General features: G+C 34.8%; 1 protein-coding gene across 1 annotated transcript in view; it reads left to right on the top strand.

Moving 5' to 3' along the window:
• HCN1 (hyperpolarization activated cyclic nucleotide gated potassium channel 1) overlaps positions 1-19,787 on the top strand; it is a 367,795-nt gene that overhangs the window by 284,058 nt on the left and 63,950 nt on the right. The window contains exon 5 of the mRNA XM_059919273.1: positions 13,480-13,626. Within this exon, the coding sequence (XP_059775256.1) occupies positions 13,480-13,626 (147 nt within the window). The remainder of the gene's footprint in view (positions 1-13,479; positions 13,627-19,787) is intronic.

The following is a 19,787-nucleotide window of genomic DNA, read 5'->3' as shown; positions in this document are numbered from 1 at the left end:
AAATCATTTAAATTAAAAGTTGAAGAACTATGTTATGGATCTTTCAGCTGCTTCAACTAAGGCATTTTTTCAAATGGAAAAAAAAAAACAGAAGACTAGGCATTTTGTCACAGTGACTAGGTATTTGATTTTCCTCTGCAATCTTTCATTAAAATTTAAAAAAGAAGTAAAACAGTTTGGAAAAAAAAAGAAAAAACAAAAAACAGTTTGACTGTTTAACATACATTTGCCTTACCAAAGAAAAATAACATTTTTGCTAGTACTTTAAAAAATACTTTAAATCTGGTAGCCAATCAAAACTGAACAATATATTTTACAAAAAGGATATTTTTGAATGTATATAACTAATCAATTCATCAAATATTGAACACTTACTGTACATGAGTAACTGTACAAGAGACTAGATGTACAATGGTAAGCAGACACCTCAAGTTGCTTACCGTCTAGTAGAGAACACAGACAATTTAATAAGCACTTATTTATTTATTTATTTATTTAATATTTATTTATTTATTTGGCTGCACTAGGTCTTAGTTGCAGCATGCAGAATCTAGTTCCCTGAGCAGGGATCGAACCTGGGCCCCTTGCATTGGGAACGTGGAGTCTTAACCACTGGACCACCAGGGAAGTCCCAATAAGCAATTGTGATAGTGGGAAAATAGCCAGGGTATGGGCTTGGTGTTATTAGAACACAAATGGCCCATCTAGTCTAATCTAGATCCTTACTACTGTGATATTCTGTTAACCAGAATAAGCATCACCCACGACATTATTAGAAATACCTAATCTCAGTCCCAACTCCATACATACCGTATGCACATCTCTAGTTAGTGAGATCCCCATGTTACTTGAATGCGTGTTAAAGTCTGAGCCAGATATTAGGGGAAAATTCTCAGAGGAAGTGATTAAAAATAAACTCCCCAGTGGCAATATGGTTAGTTTGTGGAGGATAAAGGTAAAATGTGTTGGAAACAGAAAGATGATTGCCCTATAAACCAGATCTATAGCTTAGGCTGATGGTTACATAGAGGAGGTGTGGGGAGAGAAGGGAGATGATTTCAATTTTGAGTATGTTGCATTTGATGTGCCTTTGAGCCATGTTTTGAAGGTAGATGCTTAAGGGAAAGGTAGACGTATGAGTCTAGAGATCAGTAGTTAGTTCTCTACTGGAGCCATTGACTTGGAGACTGGTGATATATTGATAGTGACTGAAGTCATGCAAGTGGGAAGCATTGCTTAAGGAAATATGTGAGGTGAAAATTTTTTAAAAAGGCCTTGGACGCAGTTCTTGGAAACACCAACATAGAAAGACATATCAACAAATAAGATCGTAGAGGGAAGTCAGTGAGAAGAGAGGAAACAGGAAAATAATACAGATGAAGAAGCTAAAGGATAAGATGCTTTTCTAGAAGGAAGGGATCAACAGTAATGTCTTAGTTTGGGTTGTCCTACAAAAGCCTAAGAAAAGGATTTGTGTGTAGGTAATTCATTGGGGAGAAATTCCAAGAGGCAAAATGGGGAAACAGGAAGAGTAAGACTAGAGAAAAAGGAAAACCAATGAAGTGTATTTTTATTGAATTGTTTTCTAATGTGGGCAAGTGTAACTTAGTCCTACTGAGACCCTCTGAAGAACCATGCAGAGTTCTCCTTATGATCGTCTTTTCGAAAGTTGGGAGACTGTGACATTAATCATTAGACTCAAGTCCCTCATTAGTTGAATGTTACCTACATCTCTCTCCATCCCCAAACTCCCATGCAACTCTAGCTGGAGCTGAGCAAGTTTTCTAGCCTTCTCAGAAAGCCCTGAGATAGAAACCCTTAGATGGACTCTCCACCATAATTATAGTTGACATCAGAGTTGGCCAGCTTGCAAGGATAGAGGGGTTGCATGGGGAATCATTAGTGTCTGCTACTAGTGTTCAGTGCTGTTCATATAAAAATAAGAAAATCTTTGCAAAATATCTAGTTATTGGTAACCATTGGGAAATTATGGAAATGTAAGGGATTATTAGTGGAATAGAAGGAATGGAAGTTATAATTCAATATTTAAAGTTTCAATGTAAAGAAGACAATGAGATAATGACTGTAGACCACTCTTTCAAGAAACTGATTGACAAAAGGAAGGAGAAAAATAGGGTGGGAGACGGAGGATTATTTGTGCTCAACTGAGAGCCATTTTTTGAAGACAGAAATGTCATGTAGTGAGTAAACAGCACAAACTGTGGGTCCAGATTGCCTGGGTTCAAATCCTGGCTTCAACACTAATTAGCTGCGTGACTTTACACACATTATTTAAATTATCTGTGCCTCAGTTTCATCATCTGTAACATAAACATAATGGTAACAACTCATAAGGTTGTAAACAAGTAAATGTGAGTAAACTGTTGAGTTGAGTTCCTGGAAAATAGTTTGTAATATCCAAGGGTTATATATTATTTTTTATTATTATTAATAAAATGATATATTTTATTATTTAAAATATAATGAGTATATTTAAAAGCTATTTGGCTGGAGCCAACATGTATAGAGAACACTGAAGATATAAGATAGAAAGTATAGCAGATAGGGTAATGGTTCTGTGGAGGGATGAGGAGAGGATATTCAAACCCAGTTGAAAGATTAGTTTCAAATGAGAGAAAAGACACTTCTTTCATTGTTGCAAGACCAAGAAGGAAAGAGGGAGAAAAAATAGGTGAGTTTCTAAATGAGTTAATAGATGTGCTTGTGTGAAGTCTTCTATTCCTCTTTGAAATTTTAGGTAAGGTCATTATCTATGAATGAAAGTATTTGTTGGGGGAGGGAAATAAAACAGCATAGTATGTTTTAAATAGTCCTATTGAAAAATGAAAGAGTGATTAGGTGATCATGGTATGTCAATCTGTACTCATTGAATTAAGGATCAAAATCACTTTCTTATTTGCAAACACACAGACACACAGGTGTGAGTGCACACACACACACACCAAGAAAAATTGCAATAATAGGGATCAAAGCCATTCAGAGCAGGAAGACACTCTAAAGGATTTCTAAAGTAACCAAGAACACATTTTAACTCTATTATAATGATAATAATGACTGTTTCAATTTCCAGCAGTCATCTATCCCCCTGACCTTTATTCTATAATTGCTAAAATTAACTTTCTAAAAATGTTTTATATGAACAATTAATTTACTTTATAGTTATGCATTTTCTTCTAATTGCTAAATACATTGAACTCTCATTACTATTATGGTTTTCAATTACTTAGTTAAGTCTTAAACAGTGTTACTCTGACTTTTGGAAAACTTTTTGAAATCTGGCCATTTTTAAATCAAACTATTAGAAGAAAGAGAGGAAGAAAGAAAGAGGGGGAGAGAGAGAAGGAGAGAAGGAAGGGAGGGAGGGAAGGAGGGAGGAAGGAAGAGCTGTGATATACAATTTCCAACTTTTAAAAAATCTTGCTTTTATATTCAAATATATTTTGTGAAATATCTAAATAGATAGTGAGTGCTAGATTCCATAAATAAGATAGCAAGTGTCTGTTTATTATGGAAGAGATCATTCTGGATGGAAGAATAACCATTTTTATCTGGTAATATTTTCTGTAAGGATTTTAAGATCACCTGTTAGGTTGTAATTTTGATAGTTTTCCAGGTCAAATAGATACATATTCACTATCACAAAAAGCTTTCCCCGTATCCTGACAGCTGAAGAATTCACTGTCTTACAAAGAAACCCATATTTGATTACCCAGCTTTCCAAAAAGACAAAGTAGAATGAAGATAAAAATGGAATTATCCCACTCAAACTTCTGCAGAAAAAAATAACTTTGCAACCATAGAATTTTCTTCATGTACAATTAGCTTTTAATTTTGTTTCCATTTAATATGTTGGAAGTCAAATTTAGGTATATTTGGATTCCTTTATTATTACATGACTTAATCTGATAATGACTATGCTGCTTAAAAGAATTTCACAAAATAACTAGGAATCCATTTTTGCTAAAAGAAACTTTTTCCTCAGTAAGTATGAATTGAACATTTTGCTGTTTATAACATTGTTTTTGAAAATGATTCAATCTGCTGTAAATATTTTAGAAATAGTACTGTATAGCACAGGGAACTCTACTCAGTGCTCTGTGGTGACCTAAATTGGAAGGAAATCCGAAAAAGAGGGGATATGTGTATTCATTTAGCTGATTCACTTTGCTGTACAGCAGAAACTAACACAACATTGTAAAGCAACTATACTCCAATAAAAATTAATTTAAAAAAATAGTACTTGGTAAACTCACTTGCATACAACCTAGCTTTTTAATGTATATATATAAAAAGGGATTCATTTATTTTTAAATGTAGGATCAAAATAGCTTCAGTTACCATGTAAATAAATGGCAATATTAAAAATATCTTTGTAAAAATTAAGATAGCTTAGTCATAAATCCAACGATGATTGGCTTAAACATTAAAAATGAAAAAAGTGATTGATTATTGGTCTTTGAAAGGAAATTTTAAATATTTTATTTTTATTATTATTTTGTAATTATGGTTAAAATCTACAACGTATAATCATTTGAATATAAAACTTACATTAATTTTTTATTCTGTAAGAAGAACATCATTTCAGACACCATTTATTTATTTATTTATTTATGGCTGTGTTGGATCTTTGTTTCTGTGTGAGGGCTTTCTCTATTTGTGCCAAGTGGGGGCCACTGTTCATCGTGGTGCGTGGGCCTCTCACTATCGCGGCCTCTCTTGTTGCGGAGCACAGGCTCCAGACGCACAGGCTCAGTAATTGTGGCTCACGGGCCTAGTTGCTCCGCGGCATGTGGGATCCTCCCAGACCAGGGCTCGAACCCCTGTCCCCTGCGTTAGCAGGCAGATTCTCAACCACTGCACCACCAGGGAAGCCCCAGGCACCATTTTTATAAGTTGTATTTATATTGAGCATGAGATGTATTTTAATTCAACTGGATTTTTAAACTATTTGCTATTTAATGATTTTCCCAATAATTGCCTATAAGTAGAGCAATGTTTTAATAGCATGACTAAATTATGCAATGGTTTATACTAAACATGTAATTCATTTTTTTGTTGTTCCTTGCCCTCTATTTTCATTTACAAAGATGTTTTATTCTTGTATTTTTTAAAATAAAACTATTACAAAAATAAGACAGTGAAAAATACGTTTTTAGAAATAAGAATTACAGCCATATTATTTTGAAAATCACAATAAGTATATAGTTTTTAAAAAGGGTCTCATGATAATGATAACATCTATCTTTGTAGCAAACCTGTACTAAGGTCAGGAAATAAGGGTTGCAAAAAGCCCTTGTGGTTTAACAAGTTCTAGAAGCAACACAAAAGGTGTTTAGTGAGTACACCTTTGTTTTTCTCTTGTTTGTTTTTCAATTAAAAATTTCTTTTTGATGTATGCTGGAAATGCATAATACAAAGTATACGTAATGATAAGTAAATACTTTAAATATCTCTTATTTTGGCTATGTTTGGTATAATAATCTATGTAATACTTTTCTTTTTTGCCTATTTATAAAACAATTAAGTGAACATTATAAATTATGTGAGTAAAGTAGAATATTCTGAACGTATTGGTAAAATAGTTATGATCAAATATATTCTAAAAAGAACAGAGTAACTTATTTTGGATGTCATATGTTTTTGAAACTCATTACATATGTGTATATATAGATATATAGATATAGCCACAAATATCTACTGATAATTATCCATAATAAGTTTACTATTTGAAGTACTGCTATTTCCAAACATTTTATTAAACTAAAGCTAAATTTATTATCTAATGAGATTCCATATAAATGTCTTGAGGAATGTAGTGTTTGTATATGCTAATATTAATTAAGAAAAGTATATTCTTAGCCATCTGTCATAAAATTGGTAGAGTTTTGGATAAACAGGCTATTAGGTTGTATCATTTTTTAAATATTAATGCATAAATAAACTGACTTTAGAATGAAATGTAGGAATTCAGATTTCCTGTCTTAGGCTACCTGGGAGCATTTACTATAATCTCCAAAGACTGTGCTGCATTGCAGGAAGGAAGCTGAGTTTTGGTGGCAAAATCTTACCATTAATTGTTTCCGGAATCATTTGGAGTCTCCTCTCCCTACGTAAAAACTTTAAAAAGTGATGAAATGACAGTTATCATTACAATCTTAAGTTACACATAGACACCCACAGGTTAAGAGTCTGCCGTGGGCATGGGCTACATTTTAAACAATGTCCTGAGCTATCATAAAACACACTACTATACAGTAATTCAGTGTTTCCTGAGAGATTTCAGTAAAAAGTCAACTACTTATCGGCAGTGTTTTATAGATTTGAAGACTAGAGTTAGAATCAGAAACTGAGAAGTCCACTTGATTTGATTAGTAATTATGAATTACTTGCTAATTTTCATTTTTATGTAATTTGTTCTTAAAATGAAAAGTATAACTTCTGATTCCTATCTCCCAGGAATATTCAGTACATAAAACAATGCCCGGATACCTGAAGACTATCTATTCTTTTAGGTGTACACGTGGCTGTCTCAGTGATGAAGAAAACTCCTTTTATTTTTTAATAGAATACTTATTTAATAGGGAGAGTGTCTTAACAAATCACTCCCTTTTCTAAATAACTGCTTATGTTCTAATCAATTAATTAGCCATTAAGCTTAAGACAATGATTCTATCCTATACTTCTTAGTTACTCTCCATAGCTCCAAAAAAATAGCTTATTGAATAATGTCCAACTTAAAGAAACTGTCACAATTTCAAAATCCTGATAGAGAGGAAAATTCCAAAAAAAAAAACATGAGAGGTGCTGGCAGTCAACCAAGTATTTCATCACTTAATATCAAAATACATATACTTTGCACATGTTTTTATTAACTTCTGCTATTTCCTAATTGTTATAAGCATTTTGGAATTATAGGAAGGCAGTTTCTCTTTCACAGTCAATAATTTCCTCCTCCTTATAGCTGTGTTTGACATAAAGACTGATACAGATTCAGACAGAAACCACAGATTCTTTAAAGAACAGATTAATCCACTTTAATTGCAATAAGTTAGAGTTAAGAATCTCACATTTAATCAATTTTCTCTGAATCATAAACAATACAAACCAATAATAATAAAATACAAATCCACAATTTCAATCCATGTGGAAGAACCTCCCTATCTGGCATCTTCCATTTGATACCATTATTATTACTGAAAGAAGGCAAAGATCACATTTTTTGTTTCCTTTATCAGAAGAATTTTCAGAAAGTGTGTAACAAACCAGATTTTCAATCAGTGAATACTTGAGAACTTACTATGTGCAAATATGTTAGCAGAGTCAGTGGTGAGCAAGATAGGCAAGGACAGACATGTAACAAGTAATTGCAGGTGCCCTTAGCATAACTAAGGGGTAAACTCAGCATTGTCTCTAAGTGTATGCCTAGCGACTTAACATGGCCTAGGGAGTCAGGGAATACTTCCTTGACATAGTACATTTGAGGAGAGAGTTAAAGGATGAATAGATATTAGTCATGAAATTATGTGGTGCAAAAGCATCTCAGACTGAGGAAACAGCATGAGCATACAGCTACCAGGGTAAGTTTAAGAATATGAAAGACATTTAATATACCAGGGCATAGCAAACAAAGGGGAAATGCACGTGATAGAGCAGGAGAGGCCCACATAGGCCAAGGAAGTTGGACTTGATCCTGAAGACAATGGGAAGCTATTAAAAGGCCTTAAGGAAAAGAATGACAATAAGCTTAGCATTTTAAAAAGATTTCTCAGAACCATTTTTTTTTCTTAGATTCCATATATATGTGTTAGCATCCGGTATTTGTTTTTCTCTTTCTGACTTACTTCACTCTGTATGACAGTCTCTAGGTCCATCAAGTGAGAGAGTGGCATGGACATATACACACTACCATATGTAAAATAGATAGCTAGTGGGAAGCAGCCACATAGCACAGGGAGATCAGCTCGGTGCTTTGTGACCACCTAGAGGGGTGGGATAGGGAGGGTGGGAGGGAGACGCAAGAGAGAGGGGATATGGGGATGGATGTATATGTATAGTTGATTCACTTTGTTATACAGCAGAAACTAACACACCATTGTAAAGCAGTTATACTCCAATAAAGATGTTAAAAAAAAGATTTCTCTGTCTGGATTATGGAAAATGAATTAGGATTGTAAGAAGGCATGTGCAAATTGATACAGAGAATGTAGTTAGGAAGCTAGGAATTAGTTTAGAGGATGAATAAAGTTACTTTGACTAGACTGATAACAATGGTGATGCAGGGGAAAGGAAAATTATTGAAACCTTTAGCAGGTAGAATTTACATGATTTGATATTATCTTGAGGATTAGGATGAAGGAGTAGGGGATATTAAAGTAGGGGTGATTCAGTTTTCTGGTAAGGGTATCATTTCATGAATATAAAAACAATATAAATGTGATTAAAACTTTTTTTTAGATTTTTTGAATTGTTGACATTTACCATGCTATCATTTTAGCTCTCTGCTTTTAACTAGAGTGCGTCAGAGAGATGGTTACATTTGCTATTTCCATTTTCACTTCTTACTTCTAAACATTTGCAAACTGTTTTGAATTCCCCCACTCCTGATGTACACATACAGTCCAATGAAAGCCCTGAGTGCAAAGACACCAAAAATTTTACTGAACCTAAATCCAGTGGATACTTTTCAATTCCCCTCTCTTGAGACATCCAGATTTTTCAGGAATAAAAGGATGCCTTAAAATTATTTTTTAACTTCATGTATTAATATATTTCTAAACTGAATGCAATAAAATTATGAAGATAAAAGCTCAAAGAATTGAGAAGATATTTGGAATTAAAATGAGTTCTAAGAATTTCAGGAAATATTGGGGAATGTAGAGAAAATGTGGGAAATCTAGGGAAACGTAGGGGGAAATGCAGGGAAAGAATATATGAAATAAGTGATGAGAAACAGGGACCATATCCAGCAAAGTGCATCAATTATCCAAAGGCTCAGCATCCAACTAGACTTCAACCTAGAGTTCTGTATGCAGTCAGGTTATCAATCAACTTTGAGTTTAACAGAGACATTTTCAGAGAAGAAATGGTTCCAAAAAACTATATCCCACTCAATATTTCATAGTTGTTTACTTAGGGATTGGTTCCAGCAACATGAATAACTAAACCAAAGGAAAAACATAGGGTCTAAGAATAGTGAACCCAACCAGGGATTTTGTAAAGAGAAATCCTACAGAAAAATCTCTAAAGAAAACTCAACAAATATTGGGTAGGATAAGAAGGCTGGAAAAAATAAATGAAACTAAAATAAGAGCTAATTATGCAAGAAATGAAAATCATTAAAAATCCATGAAACAAAAGGAAATGTCATCAAATGTTCCACTTGGCATCATGATACATGGTCAAAGTAATGTAAACACTTTATGGGTTTGGTAGGTTTAATTACGGGTACAAAATTATAATCCACCTTTACATCATAAAAGTAGAGATAACAGAAGTTAGAAAGTAGGAGTGAAGGAGGGATTTTGTTGCTTTCATCTGGTAAATTTGTCTAGAGTTCTCTGAACAAGAAATAAAGGTATAAATAGATTATGTAAAGTTACAAAGGAGATCAAGGGAACAATTAGCACTAGTGACACAGTTATAGTATGAGAAAGGGGGTGAGAAGATACAGGGAGCTGTAAGTAGTTAAACCACTTTGTTATGGCAAAGAATCAATAAATGATGCCTATTATTAATCCATATAAGAAATAGAGACAGGAGCATATTGCTTGGTGATACCAACTAAACACCTTTTTAAAAATGGTGACATGGGAGAAGTGAGACTGGTGGGTTTGACAATGGAATGTTGCCATTTGTTATAAACACTCTATTAGGGCACATTTTTAATATTGTCAAGGCGGAAGAAAACTTTCCTCTATGCTTCTAGGTTCTTCTGTCCAGTCTAAGAATTAAATTGACATGAGCCAGTTAACAGGTGAAAATCAAATTTCATTTCTCATATGTACATGAATCCCACATACTTGATAGGGTCAGAGACCCCACATACAGGAGAGGTTCAGAGACAAAGAGGTAAAATAAGGTATATATGCCATCCTGGGCTAAGGAATGGGAGAGGGACCTGGAGCTCTCAAAAACAGGAGGACGATTCATAGGATGATAAAAAGAAGAGCAGTTGTTGGGTAATTAGATGTTTGTCCTGCCATACAGATGGGACCACTTAGATAAAATTTATCTCTGGTAATAACCCTTTTTCTGGGAAAAATCCCCAATTTAAATTATCCTAAGTAGTTAAGGGAGGGACAGTAGTTTCTCTTGAGCCTGTAGGGTCTCCACTGCCTTTAGCACATAATAACCCACATGCCAAAGTGTCACATCTTGAAGAAGCCTGTTCTGAACCCCTAAAATATCATGTACATACATTATATATAGATATAGATATAGATATAGATATATATAAAATTTTAATTGCAGAGAACATTTAAAAAATAATAGTACATTAGAATTTTAAATGGTACTTGTTTTATAGTCTTTTAAATCTGATACAATGAATTTTTGATTTTCTATATTCAGGAAAGAATTGTACTTGGTTCTTTGCTTTTAAGTGGCCCCCTCCCCTTTGAAACTTTATCCTTCTTTGGATTTTGCTCATCTAGCTTTTCTGGTCCTGCTCTTACATCGTGCTGGCTAATGTGAGTTCCCTTAACTTGTCAAACTCCATGACTCAACTGCTTTTAAAATATAAGTTCCACTTTTTGTCTTTTTATGTCCTCACTTGACGCATCCTTAGTGATCCCTTAGTCATTGGCTATGCGTATATTTTCTCTTCTAAGTGCCTGACCTACATATAAGCGTTAGGATGTGCCATGGGCATCTTAAACTTAACTTGTCAGAAACTGAATTTCTTTTCTTTCCCCTACTCTCCCTCAAACACAGGCACAAATTTCCCCAAAATGATTAAAATGCTACTAAGTCTTAATGCTGTCTCCCATAACCCTGAGATACATGCAAAAAAAGGGAGAAATCTAGAGCTTCAGTATGCCAGTTAAAGTTAAAGGTTCTCACCACCCCAAGCAGTGTTTGGGCAAGCACTCTATTGAGAAAAGTGAGCAGAGATTACTTGATACCTACTGGTTTTGAAGAACACACTGAATCCTTTATTTGGCCAGATCTGAAAGGACTTTCATCAATGCCGTAAGTGACAGCCCTGTTGTCTGAAGTTGTTTTATTGTTTTCCCAAGTTCGGATATTTGACAGAGCTCACCAGACTCCATAGATTATACTCATATGAGGCTTTCGCTTAAAGGCAAAGGTCAGTGCAACAGAGAAAGAGAATGCCAACAAGCATCAGAGGCCCGAGGGCCTTTCCCCAGCACCCTCCCTGTGGGCTCAATCTCTGGGACCCAGGAACATGCTGACTCACTGGCCTGAACCACCAAGATCTGTGCAAGGAGTCTTGCTTTGGGGAGAGCTCACCAACAAAGCTCTCAGTAGCTCTTTAAATAGTCCATCCAAACTAGTCAAACCAAGCAGGCTATTTGCAAATCATTAGTGCAGGAGTTAGCCTTGTGGGTCTCCAGTGGAGTTTCAGAACCTAAACAGTACCTCAAATATCCCACTGCCCTCTTCTTGGCTAAGAGTAAAAATCAGATACAAAGATGTCTCTAAAAATAAAGTTAGAGCTTTTCCAGTCCAGCTGCAAATCAACTTTATCCTACACAGCAATCCTGTAGAAAGGGCCACTGAAGCATCTTTCCTTTGGACCAGCTGCATGAGGGGTCAAAGCAGGCTGACTCTGAGGTCTCTAGCTAAGGGTGGGCTACCAAGGTTAGCATACAGATTCTGACTTCTTCAGGAAAAATTAACTCAGTCCTTCTCAAGTATATACTAGAGGCCACTTACACGCAATGACAGTGACAGCATTGGTGCCTAAATTCAGAATGCCTAAATCATAATCAAGTTGCTTCAGAGATATATATATGTAGGCCTGCAGGCTTTAAATACTTCAGGGAACAGTCTGGTGACCAAATAAAGGAATCTCATGACAAAGTTGTATTTCCTTTGAGAATACTAAACTCTAAAAGGGAATGTCCAAAAATATGAATGTTATGTGTAAGGAAATTATGTAAAAAAATTTGAAGAAATACAATACAATGGGTTGCTGTTTCCCATTAGATATATGTATTATCAATTACCAATTATAATTACGGTAATTATGGGCAGGGAGTCCAGTCACCTAGATCTTCTAGTCTGAACTCTGTTATCAGGAAAAGATTTGAAAAAAATTTTTCATAGATAATATGTCAAATGTGTTGTGTTTAAGGAAAGATTTTTATTCCAGTATCTTCATCCAGTTTTATTATCTACCTTTTAATTTGTACTCAGTTTTATCATACATACAATGAAACTAATTTGGGGGGGTCTAACTAATTTTTTCAAAGTATAGTCTTATGACCACCTGCATTTGAAACATCGAGGGAATATTTCTCAAACTTAAATGTGTATGAATCATCTGGGATCTTTCTTAAGATGCAGATTCTGATTTCACAGCTCTGAGGTAAAGCCTGAAATTCTCTTCTAATAAGCTTCCAAGTAATCTCCATGCTTCTATGTTCCTGTTTGATTTGCAGGGATTTTTTTTAAGTGCGTATGTATATGTATATGTATATGAGTATGTGTATAAATTTACAAAGGCAGATACCTCAATGGAATCAATATCTGGAGTTAAGAATGCAAATCTGCATTCCCAAAAGACAACCTCACCCCAAGTTTTATAAACAATCAAGTTTAAGTACTACTTGTTTAAATGAAATTAAATGTCTAAATTAAGTTTCAGCTATAAAATTACGTGAATCTAACCTCATTCTGATATTTTGCTACGTCCTAAATTGAAGCCTGACACAGTCTCTTAATTTACAGGGCACGAGTGTTGCTTGAGTATCTATGACTTGCAAATAGCTGCCAAGCTTTCTGCCTCCAGATTCATTTGTTAATTAGGTCTGATCTTTTGCTATAAAGGTCTAAGATAAGACCTTTTGTACTATCCAAAGTTATGAGATTCTTTCTCCAAATGAAGAGTTAAACAGCAACTTCATACTTCTTTTAGAACTCAGCTCAAAAAAAATCCAAAAAAAAAAAAAAAATAGCATCACATTTTGTTTTCTTGCCTCATCACTGGCTTTTCTGGGGCTGCACCCAGTTACCTCTGAGCTCCTTCCATGCTTCCTCTCTATAACATCTCAGGTCTTTACAGGAAATGTTCAACTAAACAAATGCTTTCTACAGTCTGTGACACAGAGTAGGTACATTACAACCTAGTACATTATTTCCTTCCCCTTAAAGGATTTCTTCTTTTTGTTACTGTTACTCAAATATTATTGAATATAGCACCACAAAGTAACACGACGATTTCTCATACAGCCTAACAACGTTTTCTAATTTCCTTTTTTCCTTTCCTTACAGTATAAGCAAGTGGAACAATACATGTCATTCCATAAGTTACCAGCTGATATGCGTCAGAAGATACATGATTACTATGAACACAGATACCAAGGCAAAATCTTTGATGAGGAAAATATTCTCAATGAACTCAATGATCCTCTGAGAGAGGTAAGATTTACAGTCCTCAGTCTCCGTGTGCAAGATCATTGTCTACTTTCTCCTTTCCTGGGAAATCCTCCATTCCATGCTTTGACACTACTTAAAAGAAAAATTAAAATGTAATGTTAAAACATCTTGGTTTTTGCCCTTATTTGCCCTTAGGTTCTCCCATTTACAGGCACTTATGTTGAAAAAAGACTGGAAATTATTCTAGTTATGATTCTCAGGATATCATTTTATTTTCTGTGTCCCTAGTTACAAAGTCCCTTCTTGTGTCCTCATTGCCCATATCTTCCCAGTTTTCCACTCTCTCATCTCATGCTCACCAAACTGTTTCGTTAACTTCTTTTTGATTTCTGCTTTCCTCCTATCTTCATTTTCCTTGCTCATCTCCTGGACACTGATTACAGACTGACCTGACCCGTTGTGAGTAATTCATTTCCTGTTGCCTCATTAAAACACTTGGCAACATCAATAACCACTTCTTGGCCTTGCATCTCCTTTCCATCCCTCCCTAGAAGCCTTCCCTCTGCCCACTAGAATGTACGGGTCACCCCTAGATCAAAAGAACATTCTCTTGAGTGTTTGTGTTTCTTACACTGTCTTTCTCTTTCTCCTTTCTTTTACTACCAACCTTCGCCAAAGATTACTTTCTAATTATTGCATTGTGGTTCAATCTCCACTTCTTTACCAAAATTGTTTCCTTGAAAATTATAAGTGAACATTTAAGCATCAAATCCTTTGTCTCTGAGCCATTGGTGGTTCTTTTAAACTAAATAAAACACATACCCTGAAACTCTTTTGGGAGCTTCTTTAACACTAGGCCATTACTGAGCCATTGGCTTTTCATTTTGAATTTCTGAGTTTTAGTCTCATATTTATTTCATCTCACTCTGCAGTTCTATAAATTTGAGCTCCAAGTTCTTGCCATAATCTCTGTTTTCTTAAAAGCTACATGATATCCCCGTGCTGTACGTATGCATAGTAATCTATGTGTTAGTCATTATCTTCCATCACTAAACCATTTATCCTTTGAAGTCTCTCTCTCTCTCTCTGTAAATGTTTTATTCTTTGGAATCATTTGGCATGTAAAATTTTTGTCTTTTTTAAAAATCTTTCTTTGCTCTGCACATCCAGTCAATTACCAAATGCTGTCAATTCACTGTGACAATATATCTTACACCTGTGCCCTTGTCTCCTTTCCCAAGGCCCTTACCCTAACCTTATTCCTCTCACATGGACTATTTGCAATATCCCCTTAGTTTACCTTCCAGCCTTTGGTCTGTTTTCTCTAACTACCATTTAAAGCGGCGATGCCAGATTAATCTTCTTTTACGTGTAAGAGCTAGTCATGTCTCTGCTCAGAAATGTTCAGTCTTTACATTACAAATTAAATCAACTATAGCCTCCTTAGGCTCATATTCTAGCCCTTCTATGCTCTGATCCTCGCTGAATTTCCAGCTTTATTTTTCCCTGTTGCCGTACATGTTCCAAAGTGACCTATAGCCAAATTGTGCAACTTACTGTTTTGAAAAACCAATTCTAATTTCTCAACTTGCATCATACGTTTTCCGGATATTTGTCATCTGTTGGCAAAGGTAATAAATAATATGTCTTTATTTATACCTCCTTTGATTGTCCAGACTAGATCTGGTCTCTCTTTTCCCTAACCCCCAATGCACTGAGTCCATAATGCTTGTGTGCTACTTTCCATTTTGTCTATTATCACGATTTTTCCACATTAGTTTCCTCCACTTTTGTCTTGAAAGTTCTTTAAGAGCAAAGACCATTTAATCTATATTTTAAATTTTTCTTGAAATTCCTACTACATGTAGCATATGTTAAAGAGTCAATAAATATTTCTATTTCAACTAACATCTTTACCATTTATAACCATCCCTAAGTATCTGCATCCATTAAAAGTTATTTGTATTTTTTTAAGCCTTAAGACATCAGTTAAGAGTTTTGGAAATAGAAGGAGCTAAATATCTGCTATTGATTAGCTTATTTTCTCTAGAGTCCTCAATCAAATAAGAATGTACAAATATTTTTGCTTTGAGAAATAGAATCAAAACTTTGTATTTTTTACACTACCAAATGTAAAATAGATAGCAGAGGGAGATCAGCTTGGTGTTTTGTGACCACCTAAAATGTTGGGATAGGGAGGGTGGGAGGGAGATGCAAGAGGGAGGAGATATGGGGATATATGTATATGTATAGCTGATTCACTTTGTTATAAAGCAGAAACTAACACACCATTGTAAAGCAATCATACTCCAATAAAGATGTTAAAAAAGGTAATGCATCATTTTAAAAAAAAGTCTATCAATATGCTTTGCTTTATCTCTCTGTAGGCTGACAGAATTTATTTTAAATCCAAATTCCTTTCACTAAGAGGCAGAAGTTCAGGACACTAGAACCAAGTTGGGTTCTAAAGGTCCTGGTGGGATTCAAAGGCAGGGTAGGACAGACCATAGCATGGAGACAAAGGTAATTGAAGAGACAGTATCAGGGATTAAGATGGAATCAATAGGCAGGAGGACACAGTAAAACTAAAAATTTATTTCAAAGAAGCAGAAAAGTAAGGATTCTAGCATAAAATGTCATTGAAGGAATACAGAAAACCAATAGAAAAAGGGAACATAAAAATGAACCCTAAGAAGCTGCATGCTTAAATGGGAAGCATTCCTCCCTGCTAAAAATGCTCAGTGTAATGTAAAATCAGGATAACAAGAAAATGTTCTTAATCACGTGTATGTTATTAACTGCTTTATATTGCCATACTTTAATTTACTCTGATCTTCAGTGGAAAAAATTCCACTTTTCATTTTTATCCCCTTAAAGCCATCAATAGACATACCTCCAATTTCCTCAATTCCTACAACTATTCTATCATTAAGTTAGACTAATGTTTTCCTTATATTTGCAAATGCCATAGTTCAGGGTCTCAGCATCTTTTACCTCAACTTCTGAAGTGCACTCGCCACTTTTCTTCCTGCCTTTGATGTCAATTAGCTCAAATGCATCCCATCTCATGGCTACCATATTGATTGATATACAACACTAGTTTGACATTACTTTCTTCTCAGAGCCTAACCATGACCTCCTATCCCCTTCAAGAAAAAGTTCAAGCTGCTTGACATGGCACCTGAGATGCCCCCTGGTCTGCCTCCATCTTCATTTCTTTACATTCATGCTTCATCAGCAGAAAATTGTTGATAATTTCCTGGCGGGGTGGGGAGAAATGTTGCTGATTGCCTCTTTGCCTTTCTTCATGCTACCCTCTCTATCTTCAATCCTTTCCACCCAGCTTACCTTCAGCTTTCCATCAAACAGTCTTACCAGGCAGAACCTTCTTCATACATTTTCCCCGACCATTGTCTATCACTGTATTTTCATTTGTCAGTTTACTGTTTGTCTCTTTCAAGACTGTGAGCTTCTTGAGGATAGAGACCGTGCCATAATATCTCTGTATCTCTAATGACTAGTATTTGATAGGAGCTCATTAAATATTTATTGGGTGAATGGTCTTTAACAGAATTATGAGTGGAAAACAGGGTAAGAATCATGGCTACTTAATAAAATTAGAGATCCTAGAAGTAGAAGCATGAAATGCTCAAACACTTAACACCTTAAAAAGGTGAAAACCATGTTCTCCATTTGTTCATCTGCTCTTCAGCTGTTGCTCTTCTGGCATCAGAGTCACACAAAAGCCTAAATTTAATGTGAATTAAGACTTTAGGGGAACAGGAAGAGTAGAATAGGAAAGTAAGCAAAGACATTGGCAGAGAGATAACAGAAGCCATTATTCAAAATGAAACCTAGATGTAAAAAAGCCAGACATGTTTTATGCAGAAAAGTTCAGTAAGAACAGTGGGAAATATGTCTTGCTCCCTATTAAATTGTAGTCTTATATACCTGCTATATTCAGGTCATAGTGGTAGATCACAAGAAATATTTTATTTTATTATTTATTTATTTATTTATTTATTTTTAAACATCTTTATTGGAGTATAATTGCTTTACAATGGTGTGTTAGTTTCTGCTTTATAACAAAGTGAATCAGTTATACATATACGGAAATATTTTAAAAGTAGTAAAATACATCATTCCACCTTTCAAAAGCTGTCTTCCAATTTAGAAGATGAGGCATTAATCTGTGCAAAGATGTATTTTGGTCCCAGTTGTGCCTCTAGTATCCACAAAGTGCCTGGCACTTTGAAGGCACACAACAGAAGACACTGAATGATTGCTACAATAAATATAAAATGAATGAAACTAGGATACTTAGAAAGGGAAAGCTAGATTATTTGATATGTATTTTATAATAAAAGGTAAAAATGTAAGACTTGCATTGTGTGCACATACACACACCACATATAATTGTTAATCATATATTCACATTAGAGCCAACAACCATCTTACATTTTAACAAGACTTTTAACTTAAAATACTTCATTGTCCAGAAGGCTCATTTGTAAGAAAGTATTTTGCATAATTTGAGATGCTAATGTATACTTAAGAGCAGTGATTTCTGCTAACACAAGTCTGGGTACTCAGGAATGTACAAAAGTGAAGGGCAGGTCAAACTTTAGATTCTAAAAAATTTATGCAAAAAACCCATTGCTTTAAAATATAGAAAGTAAAATGCAATGCTTATGAATATGAAAATTATTCCTTACTCATAATCAATTAAATCTATATTATGTTATATCCGGTTTATTCCCCAGACTTTTTTTTCAATGTGTTTGAATATTTTTAAATATGAAGAATCTCTAAGATGTAAAATGGCAGGAAGAATATCATTTGTGTGACCTTTGAAAGCTCTTACCAAAAACTCATACCATGCATATGCAAATTAATTCAACTAGTAGATATTTTGAAAGCACTACTTTATTGAAAGCACTTCTGTGCAGAAATTAGGTGATTTATCTTTTTCATCAATTGGAGACAAATTGCTGAAAAGCCTTCAACAAATACCTGACTCATTGTTCAAATCTCAATACAAATGTTACCTGGGGCCTTCCGTGAGAAGTTCATCTAAATTAATTTCCTTGCAGTCATTCTCTATCACATCATCCTTGTTGTTGTGTACACATCACTCTGTTGCCTTGTTGTCCCTTTTTATTTATGTGTTAATTCTCCATTCTTGGAACTCGGGATCCAAGAAAGCAAGGACTTTGTCTTTCTTGATTTCCATGGTAGCTCTACTCCCTAGAAAGTACATATTTAATAACTACTTATTGGATAAATAAAGGCAAATTAAATAAGGATCTCAAAGAATCATTGATTATTAGAGCTTGGAGAGAGCATTTTGTAGACACAACAGAGATGCTGGCATGCATAAGAAAAGTGATGCCCAATGAAGAGTGGCCCCCACTTGCAGCAACTGGAGAAAGCCCTCACACAGAAACGAAGACCCAACACAGCCATAAATAAATAAATAAATAAATAAATAAAATTAAAAAAAAAAAAAGAAAAGTGATGCCCAGAACTTTGAAGTACTGTGGCCACAGAACTTTCTTAGTATCACTTTAGATTATACTATGGAGAATATGGTTTCTAATATATAACAAAAGGATGCTGGCATCTTTAGATTCCTCTGTGATTTTGTTTTGATATATACACTGTAAGCCAGAAGGACCTATTTTGCATGTGGTTGTTTTTATTTTCTTTTTAACTTTCTCAAGGTTTATACACATTAGTGATTTATTGCAGAGTAAACCTGGGGGATGGGGGAATATTCCAATAGAGTACCATTATAAGAAGTATGTAAATGTTTTGTCCAATCTCTATAATAATATCCATGGGATAGATAGAAAATAAATACTATTTTTCTTACATTGCTATGCCAGCTGTGCCTAGCATATTGTCAGTGGCACATAAAACAAAAGTTGCTGGATTCCCTGTCCAAACCTAAGTAGTGAGCCACCTCAGGATGTAGAAGATTCAGTGCAGCAGATAAATCTGTGTGTTCTTCATCCTCGGACTAGACCATCTGACCCGAGCACTGACCCCACTGGCATTATCAGCATTCTGAGAAGTGATTGTAAAGTCATCTTAAAAAATTATCTTCGTGTCACTGTGAACTAATATACATGGACCAGAAAGTAAAGGAACAACTACAGTTTTCTGAGAAAAATACTTATGATGGTACTCAGAAACTTGGC

Source organism: Balaenoptera ricei, chromosome 3 (genome assembly GCF_028023285.1).
Source record: "Balaenoptera ricei isolate mBalRic1 chromosome 3, mBalRic1.hap2, whole genome shotgun sequence".
In the NCBI taxonomy this organism is placed as follows: domain Eukaryota; kingdom Metazoa; phylum Chordata; class Mammalia; order Artiodactyla; family Balaenopteridae; genus Balaenoptera; species Balaenoptera ricei.
Note: the sequence above shows the minus strand (reverse complement) of the source record. Positions and strands in the feature narration are given on the sequence as shown.